At 44.9% G+C, this 19,101-nt stretch overlaps 1 protein-coding gene across 1 annotated transcript; it reads left to right on the top strand.

The window, feature by feature from the left end:
* The first annotated feature begins 588 nt into the window (after positions 1-588).
* On the top strand, positions 589-18,634 carry LOC140426983 (methylsterol monooxygenase 1-like). The gene is made up of 5 exons (XM_072512337.1): positions 589-920; positions 3,576-3,724; positions 4,673-4,799; positions 5,611-5,765; positions 14,334-18,634. Exons 1-5 carry the CDS (start codon positions 594-596, stop codon positions 14,533-14,535), a joined length of 960 nt encoding a protein of 319 aa, XP_072368438.1. The 5' UTR covers positions 589-593; the 3' UTR covers positions 14,536-18,634.
* Positions 18,635-19,101: the final 467 nt, after the last annotated feature.

Below are 19,101 nucleotides of genomic sequence, written 5' to 3' on the forward strand. Positions count from 1 at the left end.
CAAAAAACTGAGGCAGGGCCCATGAATCTATGATCAGAAATCTATTTTTAAAAATAAATTTGGAGTGCCCAATTCATTTTTTCCAAATAAGGAGCAATTTAGAGTGGCCAATCCACCTACCCTGGACATCTTTGGTTTATGGGGGCGAAACCCATGCAAACACATGGAGAATGTGCAAACTCCACAGGAACAGTGACCCAGAGCCTGATGAGGTACCAGATGGGGAGCAAAACAAGGGATCGGGCATAACAACTGACTGCAGCATGTTTTGGAGCTTGCCTATGCCAGAAAGGAATGATATAATGGGGTAAGTGAGAAGGGGAGTTGGTGTCATTAAAGCACCCTCCGTGTAGCCAATGTGGTTCCCGTGACGTATTCTCCCCATATTGGATTGCCCGCACAGCGCAACATCAGTCCATCGGCTCCTCCAATCAGCGCCCGCTGGCCCGCATGAGTCGAGTTTTTTTCACCTCGGCGACCATGGGCCCGCCTCCTCCCTGCGCGGCGATTGGCTGCGAACAACGGCTCAGGGGAGATCCCCTCCTCCCATTGGTGCCTCGGCCTGTCAATCAGACCGTCAGCTGGCGCTGAGGATGAGGCGATGGCCAAGCGCACTCAGGTTGCACCGGGCTGTCCTGTATGAGCAGCCAGTGTTCAGCCCAGCCTGGAGAATGGATGCAAACAGCAGCATCATCACTTCGGCCATCCTAGCCATTGATTACATGGATTCTTTACTCCCGCAAAATCCCTTACAAGAGCCTTTCAAAAATGCATGGAATTACATGCTGGACAATTTTACCAAGTTTCAGATTGCTACCTGGGGCTCTCTCCTCGTTCACGAAGGCGTTTATTTCCTTTTCTGTTTGCCGGGTTTCATTTTTCAGTTTATTCCAGCTATGCAGAAGTATAAGATACAACAGGTAAGGACTGTTTGAACTGAACATTTAATATGGGGAGGGGAATGCTGTGTGTTATTTACTGTGGATCTTTTCAATTCTAGAAAGTATCTTATCGCAAATGACCACTCATTCCATCCGTTATTCCTGGGAGTTTAAATGGAAGATAGTTAATGCTTTTTGCTGGCTTCAGGTTCATATGTAGAATATCATACAAGTGAACAATGTGTCAGAAAAAAAACTTCCATAATTTTGAGTGCAGGTTCTGTATGTATTTCCAATGTCCCATTCAGCCTTCATGATTCTCGTATGATGATACAACGTAAATTGTAACACATTGACCCATCATTGACCAAATATAGAATGAGTAGAAAAGTAGTAACAGGCGTCTGGAATCTCTTAAGAAAACTTCGTTTAGGTAAATAGATTAATGCATTTTCAATGTTGTTAAATATAATTATGACAAACAGCAGAAAATGAGAATTCGTCCAACACTTTGGAACGGAAAATACCTGTCTCTTACTTGTACTGAAGGTTACTGTCAGAATATTTCAATAAATGTTTGTTATCTGTGTCCAAGCCGAATAAGGAATTATGAGGAGGAGCAAGCAATGTAATTTATGCCCCAAAAATATCGGTGGGTATGGCCCTCCCACCAGGGAATGTACCTACAGTCCCAGCTTTTATAAAGCTCTTGGCCTAGAATTTTGTTGACTGTCATGCCCATGGATGTTAATGCAGCAGTAATCGTATACCTTAAGAAGCACTGCCATATTGATGTTCTAGTTAAATTACTGTATTTCATATCAATCCTATCATCCACCCTTGTCAGATATACCATAGCTGCTTATCACTGAAAATATTGGGCAAAGTTAGTCAAATGTACAAGTGTGATCATAACATTTCACAACAGCATAAATATTAGCTGAATAGGAAATTAATTGCAAGAAATGTTCTGAGATATGTGGGGGCTGGATTCTCCATTTTTGGGACTATGTCCCCCACGCCATTGGGAAAACTGGCCTTTTACAGCAGGAAAACTGGTGTCAAAAGGCTACAGATTCCCCGTTTTGCTGGGGGCTAGCAGGCAGCTGTCGTATAGCTCACAGCTCCAGTTGCCGATACGGCCCCCCGCACTTCCGGGTCAGAGGCCACGTATGCGCGCGGCCTTCCATGGCGGACTCAGCCCACGCACCTGGACCGGCAAAACATTGCCCACATTGGCGCCCTGGACCGCCCGCACACATTGCCCCCAGCCCCAAATGAAGCCCCCCCACCCTGCCCTCCAATCGGCCCTCCCCAACTGTGGCGGCCCCGGACTGAGTCCGCAGCTGCCACGTGGGGCTCATGGACTGTGGGACCATGTTAGTACCACGCCATCAGGAATTCGGTTGGTCGGGGATGGAGCATCGCGGGGTGGGCCTCAGGCAATGTCTGAGGCGGTGGCTACTCGGCACAGCCACTCCATGAGTACGCTGATTTTCAGGGGGGGAGAATTGCCAAACCGGCGCCGATCCCGAGTTCGTGCGCCGAAACGGATTCTCTGTCCCGTCGCTGAATGCGATTTCGGCATCATGGGGCGGAGAATCCAGCCCGTGCTTTCTATGTAAAAGTGTAAAACTCTGTGGAACACATTTGTAGTTACTGTTTACTAAAAGTAGGAGCAAAGATGTTAATTTAGATGAATGTAAAGAATGTTAATCTAAACGGCATTAAACTCATGGTTTCATGAATTTTTTAAAAATACCCAATTCATTTTTTTTTCCAATTAAGGGGCAATTTAGCGTGGCCAATCCAGCTACACTGCATATCTTTGGGTTGTGGGGGTAAGACCCAGGCAATCACAGGAAGAATGTGCACACTCTACACGGACAGTGACCCGGGCCCGGGATTGAACCCAGGTCCTCCGTGCCGTGAGGCAGCAGTGCTAACCACTGTGCTTGATTCTTTATTGTCTGCTGAAATGACCCAGCAAGCTACTTGGTTGTATTCCAGAAGGTGGATTAACACCACCTCCACATCCAGGGAATGAATAATAAAAAAAATGAATGGAACAGAATGAGGGATCTGAATTAGACCAGGTGGTCATATAACTGAAATTCCAGATATTGTTTGTCCAACATACCTTGTCCAAGTCAGCTCCCTTAATGATGTTACCATTCGTTGCTGTTTAAATAAAATCTATCCTTGCGCTTCCCTGGGAGTCCAGCAGAATGAACCAAAAGACCATAATCATCAACTTGCAAGTCTTTGTGGTTTCTGGGAATGCCTGATTGGCCTCCATAAGGGGTGAAATCTCTGCCCACAAACAACACCAAAAGCCTTGGATCGAGTGGCAGGTAATTTCTAAACCGTGAATTCTTGTGATAGAGGCCTGGACACCTCCATGAGAAATGTGGTGTGGGAGGCACCAATAACACCAGAGGGTAGATACAAATCGAGAGTACTCACACTGTGCAAATTGTAGCAGAGTCCACAAGTTTAGGGCAATGGGTAGAATTCCACAATAGCTGCCAGGATTGTGATAATCAGATATTCAGGGTTATGTGTGCGTCTTTTAAAAAGCAAAGAAGGAGAAAAGATGTTATTAATTTGTTTCCTATATTTGCTTTTGTACAGGAAAAGTAAGTTGTTCATGCAATGAGACAGTTCTTTTGTCATCATCCTTTTTGAATGTAGGACAAGCCAGAGAGCATTGAGAAACAATGGAAGTGCTTCAAAGTCTTGCTGTTCAACCACTTCTGCATCCAGCTTCCACTGATCTGTGGTACTTATTACTTCACTGAATTCTTCAACATTCCCTATAACTGGGAGAATATGCCACGATGGTAAGATATCCTTGCCTCGCTTCACTACACTACCTATATGGTTTTTCACCTCCAGGCTTGAGTTTTCCAACTTTAACCAGCCTCCCAATGGCACCCTATACAAATTCCAACTCGTACCGAATTCAATTGCTTGCATCCTATCCCACATTAAGTCCTGAATATTGCTTCATTATTAATTTAAATCTGATATATGCAGATTATTACCATACTCTATCTGGACATTGCTGTTGCTAAGTGATGTGGCACCTAATCAACCCAGCCCCCACCAATCTTCACTGGCTCCCCTAGTCCAGAGTATTCATTCACAACCTCACTCAGCAGCCTCCTTCAATCCTGCTTTTAGTTTGCCATTCTGAGTCTTCAATTATTCCAGTTTTACACACTCCATGCTCTTCTGAAACCACTCATCTTTCAACATCTCGCCCTGCCGTTAGAAGCTTCATTAACACCTAACACTTCAACCAGCACTTTGGCCATCTTCCCTAACTCCCCAATTTTGGCTTGTTATCTGATCAACTTCTCCTGCAGTGCCCTGATAAAGCTTGCTGTATTGAAGCCAGTATATAATGAATACATGCTTTTAATGTTATTTAATCTTGATTATGTTACAGAAAATGAAATGTTTAAATTTCACTGGAAATACAGGCAAAATAGTGAGAGGTAAATTCTTTGCTCTGAGCTGCTGGTGGGAAGGTTCATCTCCTGGCACTTCAGAGCAGATTCAGGCACAGGTTAATCTTCATTTCCTGACCATAAAGTTAAAACGGTTGGAAATTCCTGAGCAGTATGCAGCAGAATTTCTGTAGTGAGTTGCAGATAAACAGGGCTCAATAAGTCCGAAACTTATTCCTGTGGTTTAAACATGGAATTCCTTCAGTTCAAGTCCAATGGAGTTTCTTTACTGATATAATGATCCTAAATAACGCTATATTGTTCTTTCTGATACAGGCAGATGATTGCAATGCAATGTCTGGGTTGTGCTGTTGTTGAGGACACTTGGCACTACTTTCTACACCGACTACTCCATCACAAGAGAATATACAAGTACATTCATAAAGTTCACCACGAATTTACGGTGAGTCATCCACACCACACCTGACAAAGGTCCTTTTCATTTTGGCACAATGAGAAAACTTGGCAGTTGTGAATCGCCCAGCTGCCCATTCTCCAAACCACCCATTTACCTTCCCACTGACTTCAGTATTGTAGATTGTTCAAAACTCCATTCACCATTGGCCCTGTTCACACTCGGATCACACTCTGACTCCAAGTGTCATTTTCTAGACGATGAAAATCAGAGTTGTTCTTGTACTGATGTACATTAAAAAAGGAAATTGTAAATTGTGGATATTTGCTTGTCCTATTTTTGCTTTAGGAAAATAGTGAATATACAAAATGTACTTGTGATCTGACCAACAAACCATTAAGTCTGGAGTTGGCTTGTTTAATGAAGAGCTGCTGTCTCCAGCAACTGTTTGTGCCAAACCTCTGAATTCTGCTTTTAAAGGCTTCATATTAATTTTTGTTATTAACAGTATAGTAGAGGTTTTTCATTGCACTTTTCACTGGCCTTTTTGATTATCATTTTAGCTCAGTTGGTTGGACAGCTAGTTCGTAATGCAAGGCCATCAGTGCGGGTTCAGTCCCCCTACTGGCTGAGGTTACTCATGAAGGCCCCACCTTCTCAACCTTGCCTCTCGCTTGAGGTGTGGTGATCCTCGGGTTAAATCACCACCAGTCAGCTCTCCCCCTCAAAGGGGAAAGCAGCCTATGGTCACCTGGGACTATAGTGACTTTATTATCATTTTACATAATTCTTTCCGTAAATGTTACCTCGTGCAAGCGTCACTCAGTTTTGCTTTTCTTCAAATTTCTGTGTAATTTAGGCTCCATTTGGCATGCAAGCTGAATATGCCCACCCAGCAGAGACCCTCGTCCTTGGAATGGGTTTTTTCATTGGCATCATGATCTTCTGTAATCACGTAATCCTCCTGTGGGCTTGGGTGACCTTTCGTCTCCTAGAAACAATAGATGTACACAGGTAAAGATACCGTTCAAGCAGCACCATAAAACCTATTTGTTTAGTGTTTGAGAATGAATTTGTCATTACCTTTTCACCGAGCAATGTAAGCCCCATGTTTAAAAAAAGATTGTCCTGAACCTCTATTGGATCACCATCCAAAGGCCAGGGTATTGAATACTGCTTGATTCCACAAATTTGAAATGCACATTTTAACACACAGTTACTTAGTCCCAAGTGCTTGTTCCTTTATGGATGGCGTTTAATTGAATCATTGTGTTAGCAAACAGCCACATAGAATGTTACAGTACCAGGATCGAGAGGTGAACTTCAGTCGCTTTTAAGGTGACATTGTTCAGTCGCATTCTGGCAACAGATACACGGGCTTCAGGAATAAGTGGATCTATGACACCAGGACCAGGCTAAGAGAAAGGAACTAACTCACAGATGCTTGTCTTATGGAATCCCAAATTGAAGCTGCACAAAATGTAAAGTAACGTCATCATTTCACCTTTGGAGCTTGGTGAACATCCCAAAGGCGCAGGGAAAAGATGATTAATTATTACCTACATAATATATTTATATCTACACAATGCTTTTCCTAATCATTTTGACTCCACATTATGGGGTATTTCATCTTATTGGGCTCATTCTGTTTACGCTTACTCCATATTATAATACTGCGATGTTCTTAATTTCTAAACTATCTAGTCACAGAATCTACATTTTTATGTAACTATATGGATGGGCTTAATACAGAATTTGGCTTTAACATACTAGAGAGTTCCAAGGGTCTTTATTGTAGTCCTAATCCCAGAAGAGCACCTTCTCCAGCTCTATGTCAGCAAGATTTTCTATCCAATTTTCCACCCAAGCTATCTCTGCTGGAGTTGAGTTGGGAAGCAGAGACAAAAAGGGAAAATCCCATCAAGAGAGGTCGCCCTCCTCCGAGCAGCTTTTCTGGGGGAGGGGGGGGGGGGGGCTGCTGCTGCTAGAATTAGGAACCAGCTTGCCAGAGACAGGCAAGCAATTAAGGCTCTTCTCAAATGGTGGCAATTTTCGGAGAGAGGGGCAGGTTTTCCAACGTTTCCGTTCGTGTCCGTGTCTCCAGAGCCTGCCAACACTTTGGAAGAGGGAGGCTATAGTTCTGTCATTGCCTATCGAATAAACAGGCATAAAGGATCAAAAAGGCTATATGCGGTACATCTGCGACTGAATGCATTCATCTGCAGGTGATCCCGCTCCACCAGGTTGCCCCTTATAGCCCCAGGTCATTTTTCATGTGCCATTTGGATTGTGTTGTGAGGCACTCTCTGTCTCCCCTTGCCTGGGCAATGCACCTGTCTGAGTGGGGCTGCCAGCTGGCCCTCACTCATCTGTGTGACACCTATTGTGCCTTATTGAGGTGGCCTCCCATCAGATCGCATAAGTGGGAAGATTGCTGACACAGGTAGGGCTAAGACCTGGAAATGAACTCCACTCTGTTAATTTTTATATCTGTATGATTCGAGCCAGAGGCTTTTCTGTAGTTAGAAAAGGAGTGAAATATTCAGCAGTTGCCACCAGGTAAATGCAGAAATCTGAGTGTTTTAGTGATAACGCGGAGTAAGTGACTGGAATGAATAGAGTTTCTACAATGTCCCTTGTGATTATGGGGAGTCATTCTGAGTGCTGGGGGAACTAGGAGGAGTGAGGGGTGCTAAACCCAGGTTGTAATGCATGAAATGGAGATTGCAAAGATACTGAGGTGCTTCCTGTCATAATATGCACCAGTATATCATGGTGCAGACACACACACACACACTGATGTACATGCAGTGGGACCAATCAGCATACACAACACCGCAGCCAATCACCAGTGAGAGCACACGCACTATAAAGACAGGGGACGGGAAAGTTTCCGTTCTTTCTAGTATCAGCCAGCTCGGAGCACAGAGCTCACAGCCTGCAACACAGACATTCACCATGTGCTGAGTGCATCACCTGGTTAGGACTAGGCAAGGGTCAACAGTTAAAGCTGGTATTGCATTTACCCACAGTTCAAGTATGTTAATATAGTTAACCTTATAATAAAATAGAGTTGCACCACTTCATGTGTTGGTGACCTGTTTGTGATCCAGAACACCCAACACATCATGATACCAGGATTGGTTGCATACTACCACTTCTGAGACCCACCTGCAACTAATCATTCCGGCATCCTGAAGTATGGAGAACATCAACCCGCCACCGTCGCTCCGCATCGCCAGCACCTCAGCGTACAGTGACAACCAGCAACAATACCCAGGCAAGATGTTCAAGATCCGGGTTCCGCAGCAGCTCCAGTGCCATGGCGATCTCCGCGAAAACTGGCGGGCATTACGGCAAAAAGTTTGAAATCTTCCTGCTGGCAGCCGAACTAGAAGACCTGGCCGATCCTGAAAAAACAGAGCGTCTCCTCACCATCGCCGGTGCCAGAGCAGAAGAAATTTTTTTTAAATTCCAATTCTCCAAGGGGCAAAACAGGAGCGACTTCCAGGCAGTCCTGGACAAATTTGGCAAATACTATGACGAAAACACACTCCAACCAGCAAGAAAAGGTAAGAGAAGCGCCAGTACTCACCTCGAGGCTGAAATCCCAGAGCACAGAACCATTGTGGTCGGCGGCCATCTTTGTAAAGGACTTGCGCAGTTGCGCGACGCCGCGCATGCGCAATCACGAAAACGGCCATCAGTAAACGGCAATCAGCGGATTTGCACCGCGATCTGCGCATGTGCAAACGCCTCCTACGTGCTACGTCACGCGTGTCATGACGTCAGAGGCCCTGGACCATGCCCATTTAAAGGGGAAACGTCCCAAATCAAAGAAAAAATCTTTTAAAGCTGTAAAACAACCTTCCTTCACCTGGAATGACAGCACAATGCCTCAAATTGAACCAGGAAATGAAATAAACCTCCGAAGAACCCTGCAACAAGCAGTTACCTACCCCCAAACCGAGTCCGATTCCGACTTCCCGCAGATAAGTGACACTGAGGACCCGAGGAAGCCTTTTCCAGTCGCTGTTGTAACAAAGAATAGGCTGTCCCCGAATCAAAAGCACCAGCCGCTGTCTGTGCACAGCATTGATCCAGACGACGAGTGGTGTGCCACCCTGACGGTCAACCGATCCCAGATACGATTCCGCCTGGACGCTGGTGCTTCCGCTAATCTCCTAGCGTGGTCAGCCTTTCAGACCCTTGGGGTTAAACCAACCATTCTTCCGTCGATCTGCCAACTAGTGGACTACAATGGCAACGTCATTCCTGCTACCGGTTCATGCCAATTCGAAGTGACGCACAACTCGCGAAAAGCCATCCTTCCCTTTGAGATCGTGGGCTCCTCGAAGGACTCTGTGCTAGACACACAGGCGTGCAAACTCCTAAACCTCGTTCAACGAGTACACTCTCTCTCTCCAGAGGACACGTGTGCCTTCCAGGATGCGGACTTCAGGACGCAACTCAATGTCATAATTGACCAGCACCGTGACGTTTTTGAAGGCATGGGCATACTTCCATACACTTACAAAATCCTGCTCAAACAAGACATCACGCCTGTGGTTCATGCATCTCACAGAGTCCCATCACCCCTCAAGGACCGCCTCAAGCAGCAGCTGCAGGACCTCCAGGACCAAGGAGTGCTCTCCAGAGTGACGGAACCAACCGACTGGGTCAGTTCCATGGTGTGCGTAAAGAAGCCCTCCGGCGAGCTCCGGATCTGTATTGACCCAAAGGATCTGAATCGCAACATAATGAGGGAGCATTACCCTATCCCAAGCCCGAGGAGATCACATGCGAGATGGCTCGGGCCAACATCTTCACCAAACTTGACGCCTCGAAAGGATTCTGGCAAATTCAACTAGACAGGTCCAGCAGAAAGCTGTGTACCTTTAATACCCGTTTGGCAGATACTGCTACAACAGGATGCCGTTTGGGATTATATCGGCATCAGAAGTATTCCACCGGATCATGGAGCAAATGATGGAGGGCATTGAGGGTGTGCGTGTCTATGTTGACGCCATCATCATTTGGTCCACCACCCCGCAGGAGCATATCAGTTGCCTCCAGCACGATTTCAAACGAATACGGGACCAAGGCCTTCGCCTCAACAGAGCCAAATGTTCCTTCGGCCAGACGGAACTCAAGTTCCTAGGGGACCACATCTCCCGGTTGGGTGTGAGGCCAGATGCGGACAAGGTGGCAGCCATCACGGCCATGCAGAAGCCAGCGGATAAGAAGGCGGTCCTCCGATTTTTGGCATAGTCAACTTCCTGGGGAAGTTCATCCCCAACCTCGCCTCCCATACCACAGCTCTCCGGAACCTGGTCAGGAAGACGACAGACTTCCAATGGCTTCCCGCCCACGAGCGCGAATGGGAGGAGCTTAAGACCAAGCTTACCACGGCCCCAGTATTGGCATTTTTTGACCCCACGAAGGAAACAAAAATTTCAACGGATGCCAGCCAATCCGGCATTGGGGCGGTGCTCCTGCAACGCGATGAGGCCTCATCATGGGCCCCCGTTGCATATGCGTCACGTGCCATGACCCCCACGGAACAGCGCTACGTGCAGATCGAAAAGGAGTGCCAAATTTCATGATTACGTGTACGGCCTCCCCCAATTCACTGTCGAGACCGACCATCGCCCGCTGGTCAATATTATACAAAAGGACCTGAATGATATGACCCCTCGCCTCCAGCGCATTCTGCTTAAACTCCGGCGGTACGATTTCCAGCTCCTGTACACCCCGGGCAAGGACCTGATCATAGCCGACGCTCTGTCCAGGGCAGTCAACACCCCGTGTGACCCAGAGGGGTTCGCCTGCCAGGTTGACGCCCATATGGCCTTCACTGCCTCTAATCTGCTGGCCACGGATGAACGCCTTATCCACATTCGCCGCGAGACTGCAGCTGACCCCCTGCGCCACATGACGGACGGACGGCTCAAGGGCCAATGCCCGCAGTTCTACAATATCAGAGACGATCTGGCAGTAGTCGATGGTGTCCTCCTGAAGCTGGACCGCATCGTGATCCCGCACAGCATGCGCCAGCTCGTTTTGGAACAGCTACACGAGGGCCATCTTGGCGTGGAGAAGTGCCGACTGAGGACCCGAGAGGCTGTGTACTGGCCCGGCATCAATGAGGACATCGCCAACACAGTGCTCAACTGCCCCATCTGTCAGCGGTTCCAGCCGGCCCAACAACGTGAGACCCTACAGCCCCATGAGTTGGTCACATCCCTTTGGTCTAAGGTAGGCGTTGACCTGTTCCATGCGCTCGGCAGGGACTATGTTCTGATTGTAGACTATTTTTCGAACTACCCGGAGGTCGTACGCCTGCACGTCATCACATCATCGGCGGTCATCCGTGCCTGCAAGGAGACCTTTGCTCGTCACGGCATCCCACTCACTGTGATGTCAGACAATGGCCTCTGCTTCGCGAGCCAGGAATGGTCCAACTTTGCCAGCAGGTACAACTTTGTGCATGTGGCATCCAGTCCCCTGCACCCCCAATCCAATGGCAAAGTGGAAAAGGGCGTCCACATCGTCAAACGGCTCCTCTGCAAGGCTGCCGATGCAGGATCTGACTTCTACCTCGCCTTGCTGGCCTATCGTTTGGCCCCACTCTCCACGGGCCTGTCGCCAGCCCAGCTGCTCATGGGTCGCACCCTCAGGACCACGGTGCCGTCCATTCACGTCCCAGTCCTCGACCACGTTCCGGTCCTTCAGTGGATGCAACAGTCTCGTGCACAACACAAAGCGGCGCATGACGCTCGGGCGACTGATCTCCCTGCTCTGGCGCCGGATGACAACGTCTGCATCCATCTTCCGGAGAGTGGTTGGGCTGCAACAGCTGTGGTTCTTCGGCAGGTGTCTCCCCGCTCGTTCCTCGTTCGTCTGCCAGATGGTTCCATTCGCCGCCGCAATCGGCGTGCCCTTCGTCTCGTTCCACGCTCGCTACGTGATCCTCCACCGGTGCCATGCCCTCCTGTTGTCCCCAACCTGGACTATGTGGAGATTCCGAATACTCTGCATCCTCCTCACTCTGCCGTGGCCCAGCCCGTTCCTCAGCCGGTGGCTCCTGACCCACCCTTGAGGAGGTCAACCAGAATTCGTCGCCCACCTCAGAGACTTGACTTATGAGTTTTACGATGTTGGACTCTTTGATCTGTTCTGTTATCCTGTTTCATCATTCAACCCAGGTTGTAATGCAAGAAATGGAGATTGCAAAGATACTGAGGTGCTTCCTGTCATAATATGCACCAGTATATCATGGTGCAGACACACACACACACACACACTGATGTACATGCAGTGGGACCAATCAGCATACACAACACCGCAGCCAATCACCAGTGAGAGCACACGCACTATAAAGACAGGGGACGGGAAAGTTTCCGCTCTTTCTAGTATCAGCCAGCTCGGAGCACAGAGCTCACAGCCTGCAACACAGACATTCACCATGTGCTGAGTGCATCACCTGGTTAGGACTAGGCAAGGGTCAACAGTTAAAGCTGGTATTGCATTTACCCACAGTTCAAGTATGTTAATATAGTTAACCTTATAATAAAATAGAGTTGCACCACTTCATGTGTTGGTGACCTGTTTGTGAACCAGGACACCCAACACATCACTTCCTGCACTGAAAATATCTGGCTCCCCACAAATGCCATTAAACAGTATAATACAAAGCCTGTCCAGACGCTATTGCATGATGTCTGGGAGTAATGACATTTGAACTCTGCAGCCTAGTTTCGGGAATGTGGTTAACTTTTTGGTTGCTGCAGCTCTCTCTGGAACGCTATGTGTAAAACCCTTTCAGCTTTAATCAGCACCTATTTGAGCTTTTTATTTTATTTGTTCACGGGATGTGGATGTCACTGGCTGGGCCAGCATTTATTGCCCACCCCTAATTGCCCTTGAGGTAGTTAAGCGTCAACCACATTGCTGTGGGTCTGGAGTCAACAGGTAAGGATGGCAGATTTCCTTCCCTAAAGGATATCAGTGAATCAGATGGTTTTTTACGACCATCGGCAATTATTGCATGGTCATCATTAGACTTTTAATTCCAGATTTTTATTGAATTCAAATTTCACCATCTGCCGTGGCGGGATTCGAACCCGGATCCCCAAAGCATTGCCCTGGGTTTCTGGTTTACTAGTCCAGTGACAATACCACTATGCCACTGTTTCCCCTTCAATTAGGCCCAAAAGACTGAAGGATCTGGAGAAAAGGGCGCCTCATCACATTAATCTCAGATTTGAGCTGCAACCCATGGGAGAGGTTGTGCACCATCAGATTGGCACTTGTCCCCTCAGGGTGACCGTATATTTGGTTCCTCGCCAATGCCTGCTGTGGTGGCAGAGAGCCAACAGGGTCCTATCAAGTCCAAGCTCAAAGAAGGTTCATGTTGGCCAGTAAAAACAAATGGATGCTTTTGACTTTGCAAACAGTGTGGTTCAATTGCCAGATCAGTACCTGCCAGGTTGGGTGTCATGTGTATGAAAATCGGTCAAAGATTCTTTCCTGCAAGGTGGAAAGAGTGGTACCAGATGAATTTGAAGAGTATTAATGCAGTGGTCGGGTCTAGGATGAAGGTTGTAGTAAATTAGCTGAAGCATTGGACAATGAAACATTCACAGATAGCTCTGCTTGTTCTTGTTGCTCTCGCTGGGGAAATAAGTGGTATGGTGGACTGGCGCAATATGAACACTCCCATGACAGCTGGCAGGAAACCCAGTGTGGATCTGCACCAGTCAGTGGCAGGATCACTATATTAAAAGCTATGGGAAAAGAGAAAAGAAATGAGAATATGGTTGTTGTCGTTAGTTTTCCTCTTCGCTGCCTAGGTGGTAAGCTGGCAGGGCACATTACCCTTTATTTAGAGAATGTGCCCGAGGTTCATTCAGTTGATTTCAGTAGCTTGAAAATTGGGCAGGCGACCCGCTCTGCCAGGTCATCGGCAATAGATATAGATGGGAAGCTGGCACAGACATGAGATTAAACACCCATTCCTGCACCCAGAATTCAGTAATCCAATAAATGAGACAATATAATACAGGAAAATGTTAAAAACACAGAAGCAATATTACGGTAAAGAGTGTAACCCGCCCCCCCTAACCCCAATCATGTGTGTTTCCCATGGGGGGGGGGGCAGTTAAAATGGGCTGGGTGCCCTCATCATACCGGGGCGGGGGGGAGGGGGTTAATGTCAATTATGCTTGGTTTGCACAGTCCATGCCAGAATACATGAGCAGCGGGGTGGGAGTGGGAAGACCGATATATTTTTACTTTGAAGGTGGTTGCTCTTCGGGGGCTATCCTTGGCTGACTGTGGGACGGCTCCTCGGACTGAACCAAGCACCCTGTCCTTCCTCCCCACCCACAGTGCTTTATGGCTGCAGGGTGAGTCAGCGTGGAGCTTATCAACTCCTCACAGATGTGGTTTCCAGGGGAGGTGCCGTCAGCCCCCCTCACTCCGTTATTATTTCACCCTGCATTCCATAATGAAAAATGAAATGCACATGTATGAGTGAAGTTCCTCACTTGCTAATTATTTTGTATTCTGTCTTCCCAGTGGTTACGATGTTCCCCTAAACCCTCTGCACCTGATTCCATTTTATGGTGGTTCCCGTTTCCATGACTTTCATCACATGAACTTTGTTGGGAACTACTCGTCAACCTTCACATGGTGGGACAAGCTGTTTGGAACAGACTCACAGTTCCAGATGTACAGTGATAAAGTGAAGATGGACAAGGAAATGAAAAAGGACAAATAAAGGCACAAAACCAACAACATAAAAACGTAACAGTTTTACACCAAATTACTATAACCAGGAAATTGAGACATCTAATCAACAGCTGAACTGTTTCCTAAATCGATGCTCTTAAACTTCAACATCAGGAACCATTATTTAGCTACCATCTTTTAACAGATAAAACATTCTAAACTTTTTTCCTGGAGTTCAACTGAGAAAGTAGCAGTGTTAACTGTACACTCGTACAAACTGGAATGTCAATGTTTCTCATGATCTCTATTTGTATTTCATGTACCAAATGCACACATTCATTTTCTCATTTTGCCCAAATCACTTCAAAATTTTGAACAGATAATCTTAAAGTTCTTTCTTTTGCAAAAGGGTTTATGGGGGAACATTTTTATGTGATTGTTTGTGGTATTGGAACTTTAATATGAATCGGCCCTGTGATTTTTGTGGTGTAATCTCTTCTACAATATTTCCATGTTACCTTGTAGAATCAATGGTTGTAGCAGCATGCTTTTGCTAACCTATGATATGCCCTACAATGTAAATTGCCTTTTAAGGTTTGCAGTTCTGCAATAATGCCCTGAAATATTGAACGCTTTCTTCCCAAGCGCTCCCTGCAGTTTGTTTTATTCTTGTTAATTTTTGACATATAGGATAATGTATTCAAACATTTCCAATCAATAATAACGTTTGGTTACAGTCAAATAACACATTTTATTAATACCTTGTAGGGTGATGGATGGTTCCATTTGGGCATCAGATATGCCATTTGATTGACATTGCCTGCACTAAAAACTGTAGCTGATGTGCTACAAAATAATCCTCCTTCGAGCTCTCTTCTATTAGTACGCACCTCTGATATACTTACCACAATGTCTTGTTAGCACACATTTGAGCTGATTTACTCAGTATTAAAATAGGGTAGTATTATTTTAGTTTTACAAAATTGATCAAACTTTGTTAAGCCCGCCTCATTTGTTCGCAGCTGATTTCAGCTGATGTTTTCTGAACTGAAGATGAAGGACACAACTCCTCAACAAGCAATATCAACTTTCTCCTGTGTGGAGAGCATTTGTGCCACATTGTTGTTAATGAAAGCAACTCTGAAAATGATCAGAGGAGAAATAAACTCACAAAATTGAAGCTTAAAATAGATAATTAAATCTGAAATTATAAGTAAGTGATTAAGAGATGCAATCTATTTGCAACATAATCATTGTGAGCATTTTAAGCCTTTTGCTAATCAAATATTGCATGTATTGAGGTTGTTTAAGATAAATCAATACAGAGATTATATTTAATAGAATGAACATAAAATGGTCAGTGGAAAACTAGCATTTTTTACAGTTATCAAAGAGTTAGTGACTTGGAGGAACGAGTAGATATTTAATAATCTGTTCTAAGATTGAAACTGACATAGGGACCAATATTATAATAACCAGACTGCTGGTTTAGTGAAATATTCAGTGTCTGAATTGTGTTCATGGCACTAAACTGCATGTATAACTCAGAATGTGGTGTAAATACTTCTTAGTGTTATCTGTGGAAAAATCAATACTCTTGAGTTCTTAGCACTGCTGGGCAATCAGTTTGGGAGTGCTAAGATAAACAGGATGTTAGGTGTATTGTATTACTGCGATTTGGCACTGAAATCTCACAAGGTGTTAATTGTTTGAATTGTTTATGGTGATGAGGTATGGATTTAGATTTTCATAAAAGGACTAAGAACAGAATTTTGTTTTAAATGCAAAAACATTTCACAATATTGCAAAAGAGTCTTTATTTAAAAGAATTCCGTGTCATTCCCAACCCCATCAAATCTGCTGCCATCATAAGAACATAAGAACTAGGAGCAGGAGTAGGCCAACTGGCCCCTCGAGCCTCCTCCGCCATTCAATGAGATCATGGCTGATCTTTTGTGGCCTTAGCTCCACTTTCCGGCCTGAGCACCATAACCCTTAATCCTTTTATTCTTCAAAAAACTATCAAAAAATCATCCCCTCTCCTTCTCAAAAAGTCAATCCCATTTTTCTTTCCAACTGTTGTTCCATCTCTCACCACTTTAGGTCCTGAATGAATTATTGCTATCAAGTTTTATGCTCGCCTCAACCAGGCTTTTCTGTTTAAATTCCTCTAGCCTTGCCTTTCACCTACCATGATACTGCGACTAATCTGTCCAAAGTCATCAATAGCATCTTTTGTTATTGTAAATGTGCATCACCCCTGCTTGACCTTTTTTATATTTCATATAGTCAGCTAGGCTATCATTTTGAACCTCCTCTTGTGGTCTATTCTCGCACATCTCACTCTTGCCTCATCAGCCATGATTGAATGGTGGAGTGGACTCGATGGGCCGAATGGCCTTACTTCCGCTCCTATGTCTTATGGTCTTATGCCTATCCCAATATAGTTAGTACATTCCAGCTGTTTTTGAAATTTCATTGTGATTTTTGAGCTAAGTTTCGAACTCCCACACCTCGTCCATTATTAAAACTGCCTTCCTCTGTAGTATTTCTCCTGCCACTCTCAGCTCATCACCATTGTTGAAGTTTTGTTTCCTAGACTCAACTTGCCTAATAATTTGCTCATTTGTACACTGTGCCCCACATATGCAAACACCAATCTGTTCAAAACAGCACTTCTAACCCTCATCAATCCTACTGGTCATAGATCAGTTTCCCCCCCCCCCCCGCCATCCCCCAAATGCATCAAATTCATAATCATCACCCTCACCTAAATCTTATCGCGCAAACAAATTCCTTTAACTCTCCATCTCGCGGTTCATGCTCTTTTGCTCTCCTGTGCAATCATATCATTGATGGCAAAGCTATTGGTTTTTCAGGAATTATTTTCTGCAATGCTCTTCCTACGTCTCCAAATTCCTACCCTTATTGATTTTTAAAATATCCAAATCCCCTCTGTACCATCCTGTAAGTTATTTCTCCAACTATTTGTTTCTTTCTCTTTGAAGTGCCTTGGAACATGTTCTGCATTAAAGGTGATAGGTCAATGTAAGTGTTGCAATTCCCCCAATCACCAAACAAAATAATTGCTTTACTGCGCTTCAGGATGAGTCAACCTTCAGCTATATTTAAATCTTTACATTCAAAGATATATTTGGATTTGCATGCAGTCTAACACAAGGCAGAAGCTACTCAAGGGGCTTTGGGGCTAAGAATGGGTGACGAGCTTTGCTGGAACCTTCCATATTCATCACCTTATAAAGATTGAGCATAAGGTTTGTACTCTGATTGAGAAGAGAGATACAAACTTATGAGGGGAAAAAAATGGCCATTGGTGTATTCAGCTGGCATGAACTGGATTCATACAAAGATTGTGCGGGTAATAATCCATATTACCATAAACCCTTCCACAAGCCAGGTATCCCCAGACCAGATTTTCTGACAGATGGGTATTTTGGCCGTAGTAATGCCCATTGAAAAATCCTGTATTTTCCGACGTGACCCATTCTGAAACACAGCCAAGTATAATTCCTGTGTAATGGCTGGGGTTGCAACCCATGAAATTTTGATTTCTACTGTAAGGTAGTTTGGTAGCAACAGTTCAAGTACAGATATATATCCATTTAGATTTGTTATGATTTGAAAATATCAATGTATTACCAATCCTAATGTACATAATTAGCCCTTTAGCACAGGGCTAAAGAGCTGGCTTTTAAAGCAGACCAAGGCAGGCCAGCAGCACGGTTCAATTCCCGTACCAGCCTCCCCGAACAGGCGCCGGAATGTGGCGAGTAGGGGCTTTTCACAGTAACTTCATTTGAAGCCTACTTGTGACAATAAGCGATTTTCATTTCATTTCATTTCATAATGGTCAACCATTAAATCAATTATAGGAGTTACGGTTTATTAATAAATGTGTGTTTGGTGAGATTTCTCCAGAGTAATTTAGCAAGTTTTAGTCTTCATATCTGATTAAACGCAAACATCAAGCCTTGCTGACCATGAATCATGCACATGTAACACTTTTAACTAAAGTTGTCATTGATATAGTGCTGTCCATGCTGGATGCCCAAGTTCTGTAATAATTTCATGATTGTAAAATTTCTTTATTCTATTTCATAGATAAAATGAAAACTTGCAAAACTTTATTTTGTGAATTTTTAATTCTCATATTTTCCAAAAATGTTTACTACATGGTTAACAAAATTAATTTAGTAGGAGAGAAAATGTTCTGCCTTTTTCTGGCAAGGGCTCGTCCTGATGTACTTTCAGCAGGGAACTCCATGGCAAACAAGTGGGGAACTTCCAACTGGCAGAGAGAACTGCTTCTTCAGGACATGGCCTCTTCTTCCCATAAGAATTAGTAAATTGACAGCTGAAGCTCAGATTCAAGATGAAGACTCTTGATTAGAAATTTACGATTCTACTGTGTTATAATTGTCTCTATTACGGATTATATTAAGAGTAAAGAATGTCGAAATTTGATTTCAATATAAGATGATTTGGGGGTTATTTATTTTTGGTTTAGTTTAGTATGCCTGTGTGTGTTGGTAAAACCATGCTTGAATTTGTGACCCAGTTGAGAGGCTTTTAGAAGCAAGGAAGCCCTGAAGTT

This window comes from Scyliorhinus torazame, chromosome 7, assembly GCF_047496885.1.
Source record: "Scyliorhinus torazame isolate Kashiwa2021f chromosome 7, sScyTor2.1, whole genome shotgun sequence".
Lineage (NCBI taxonomy): Eukaryota > Metazoa > Chordata > Chondrichthyes > Carcharhiniformes > Scyliorhinidae > Scyliorhinus > Scyliorhinus torazame.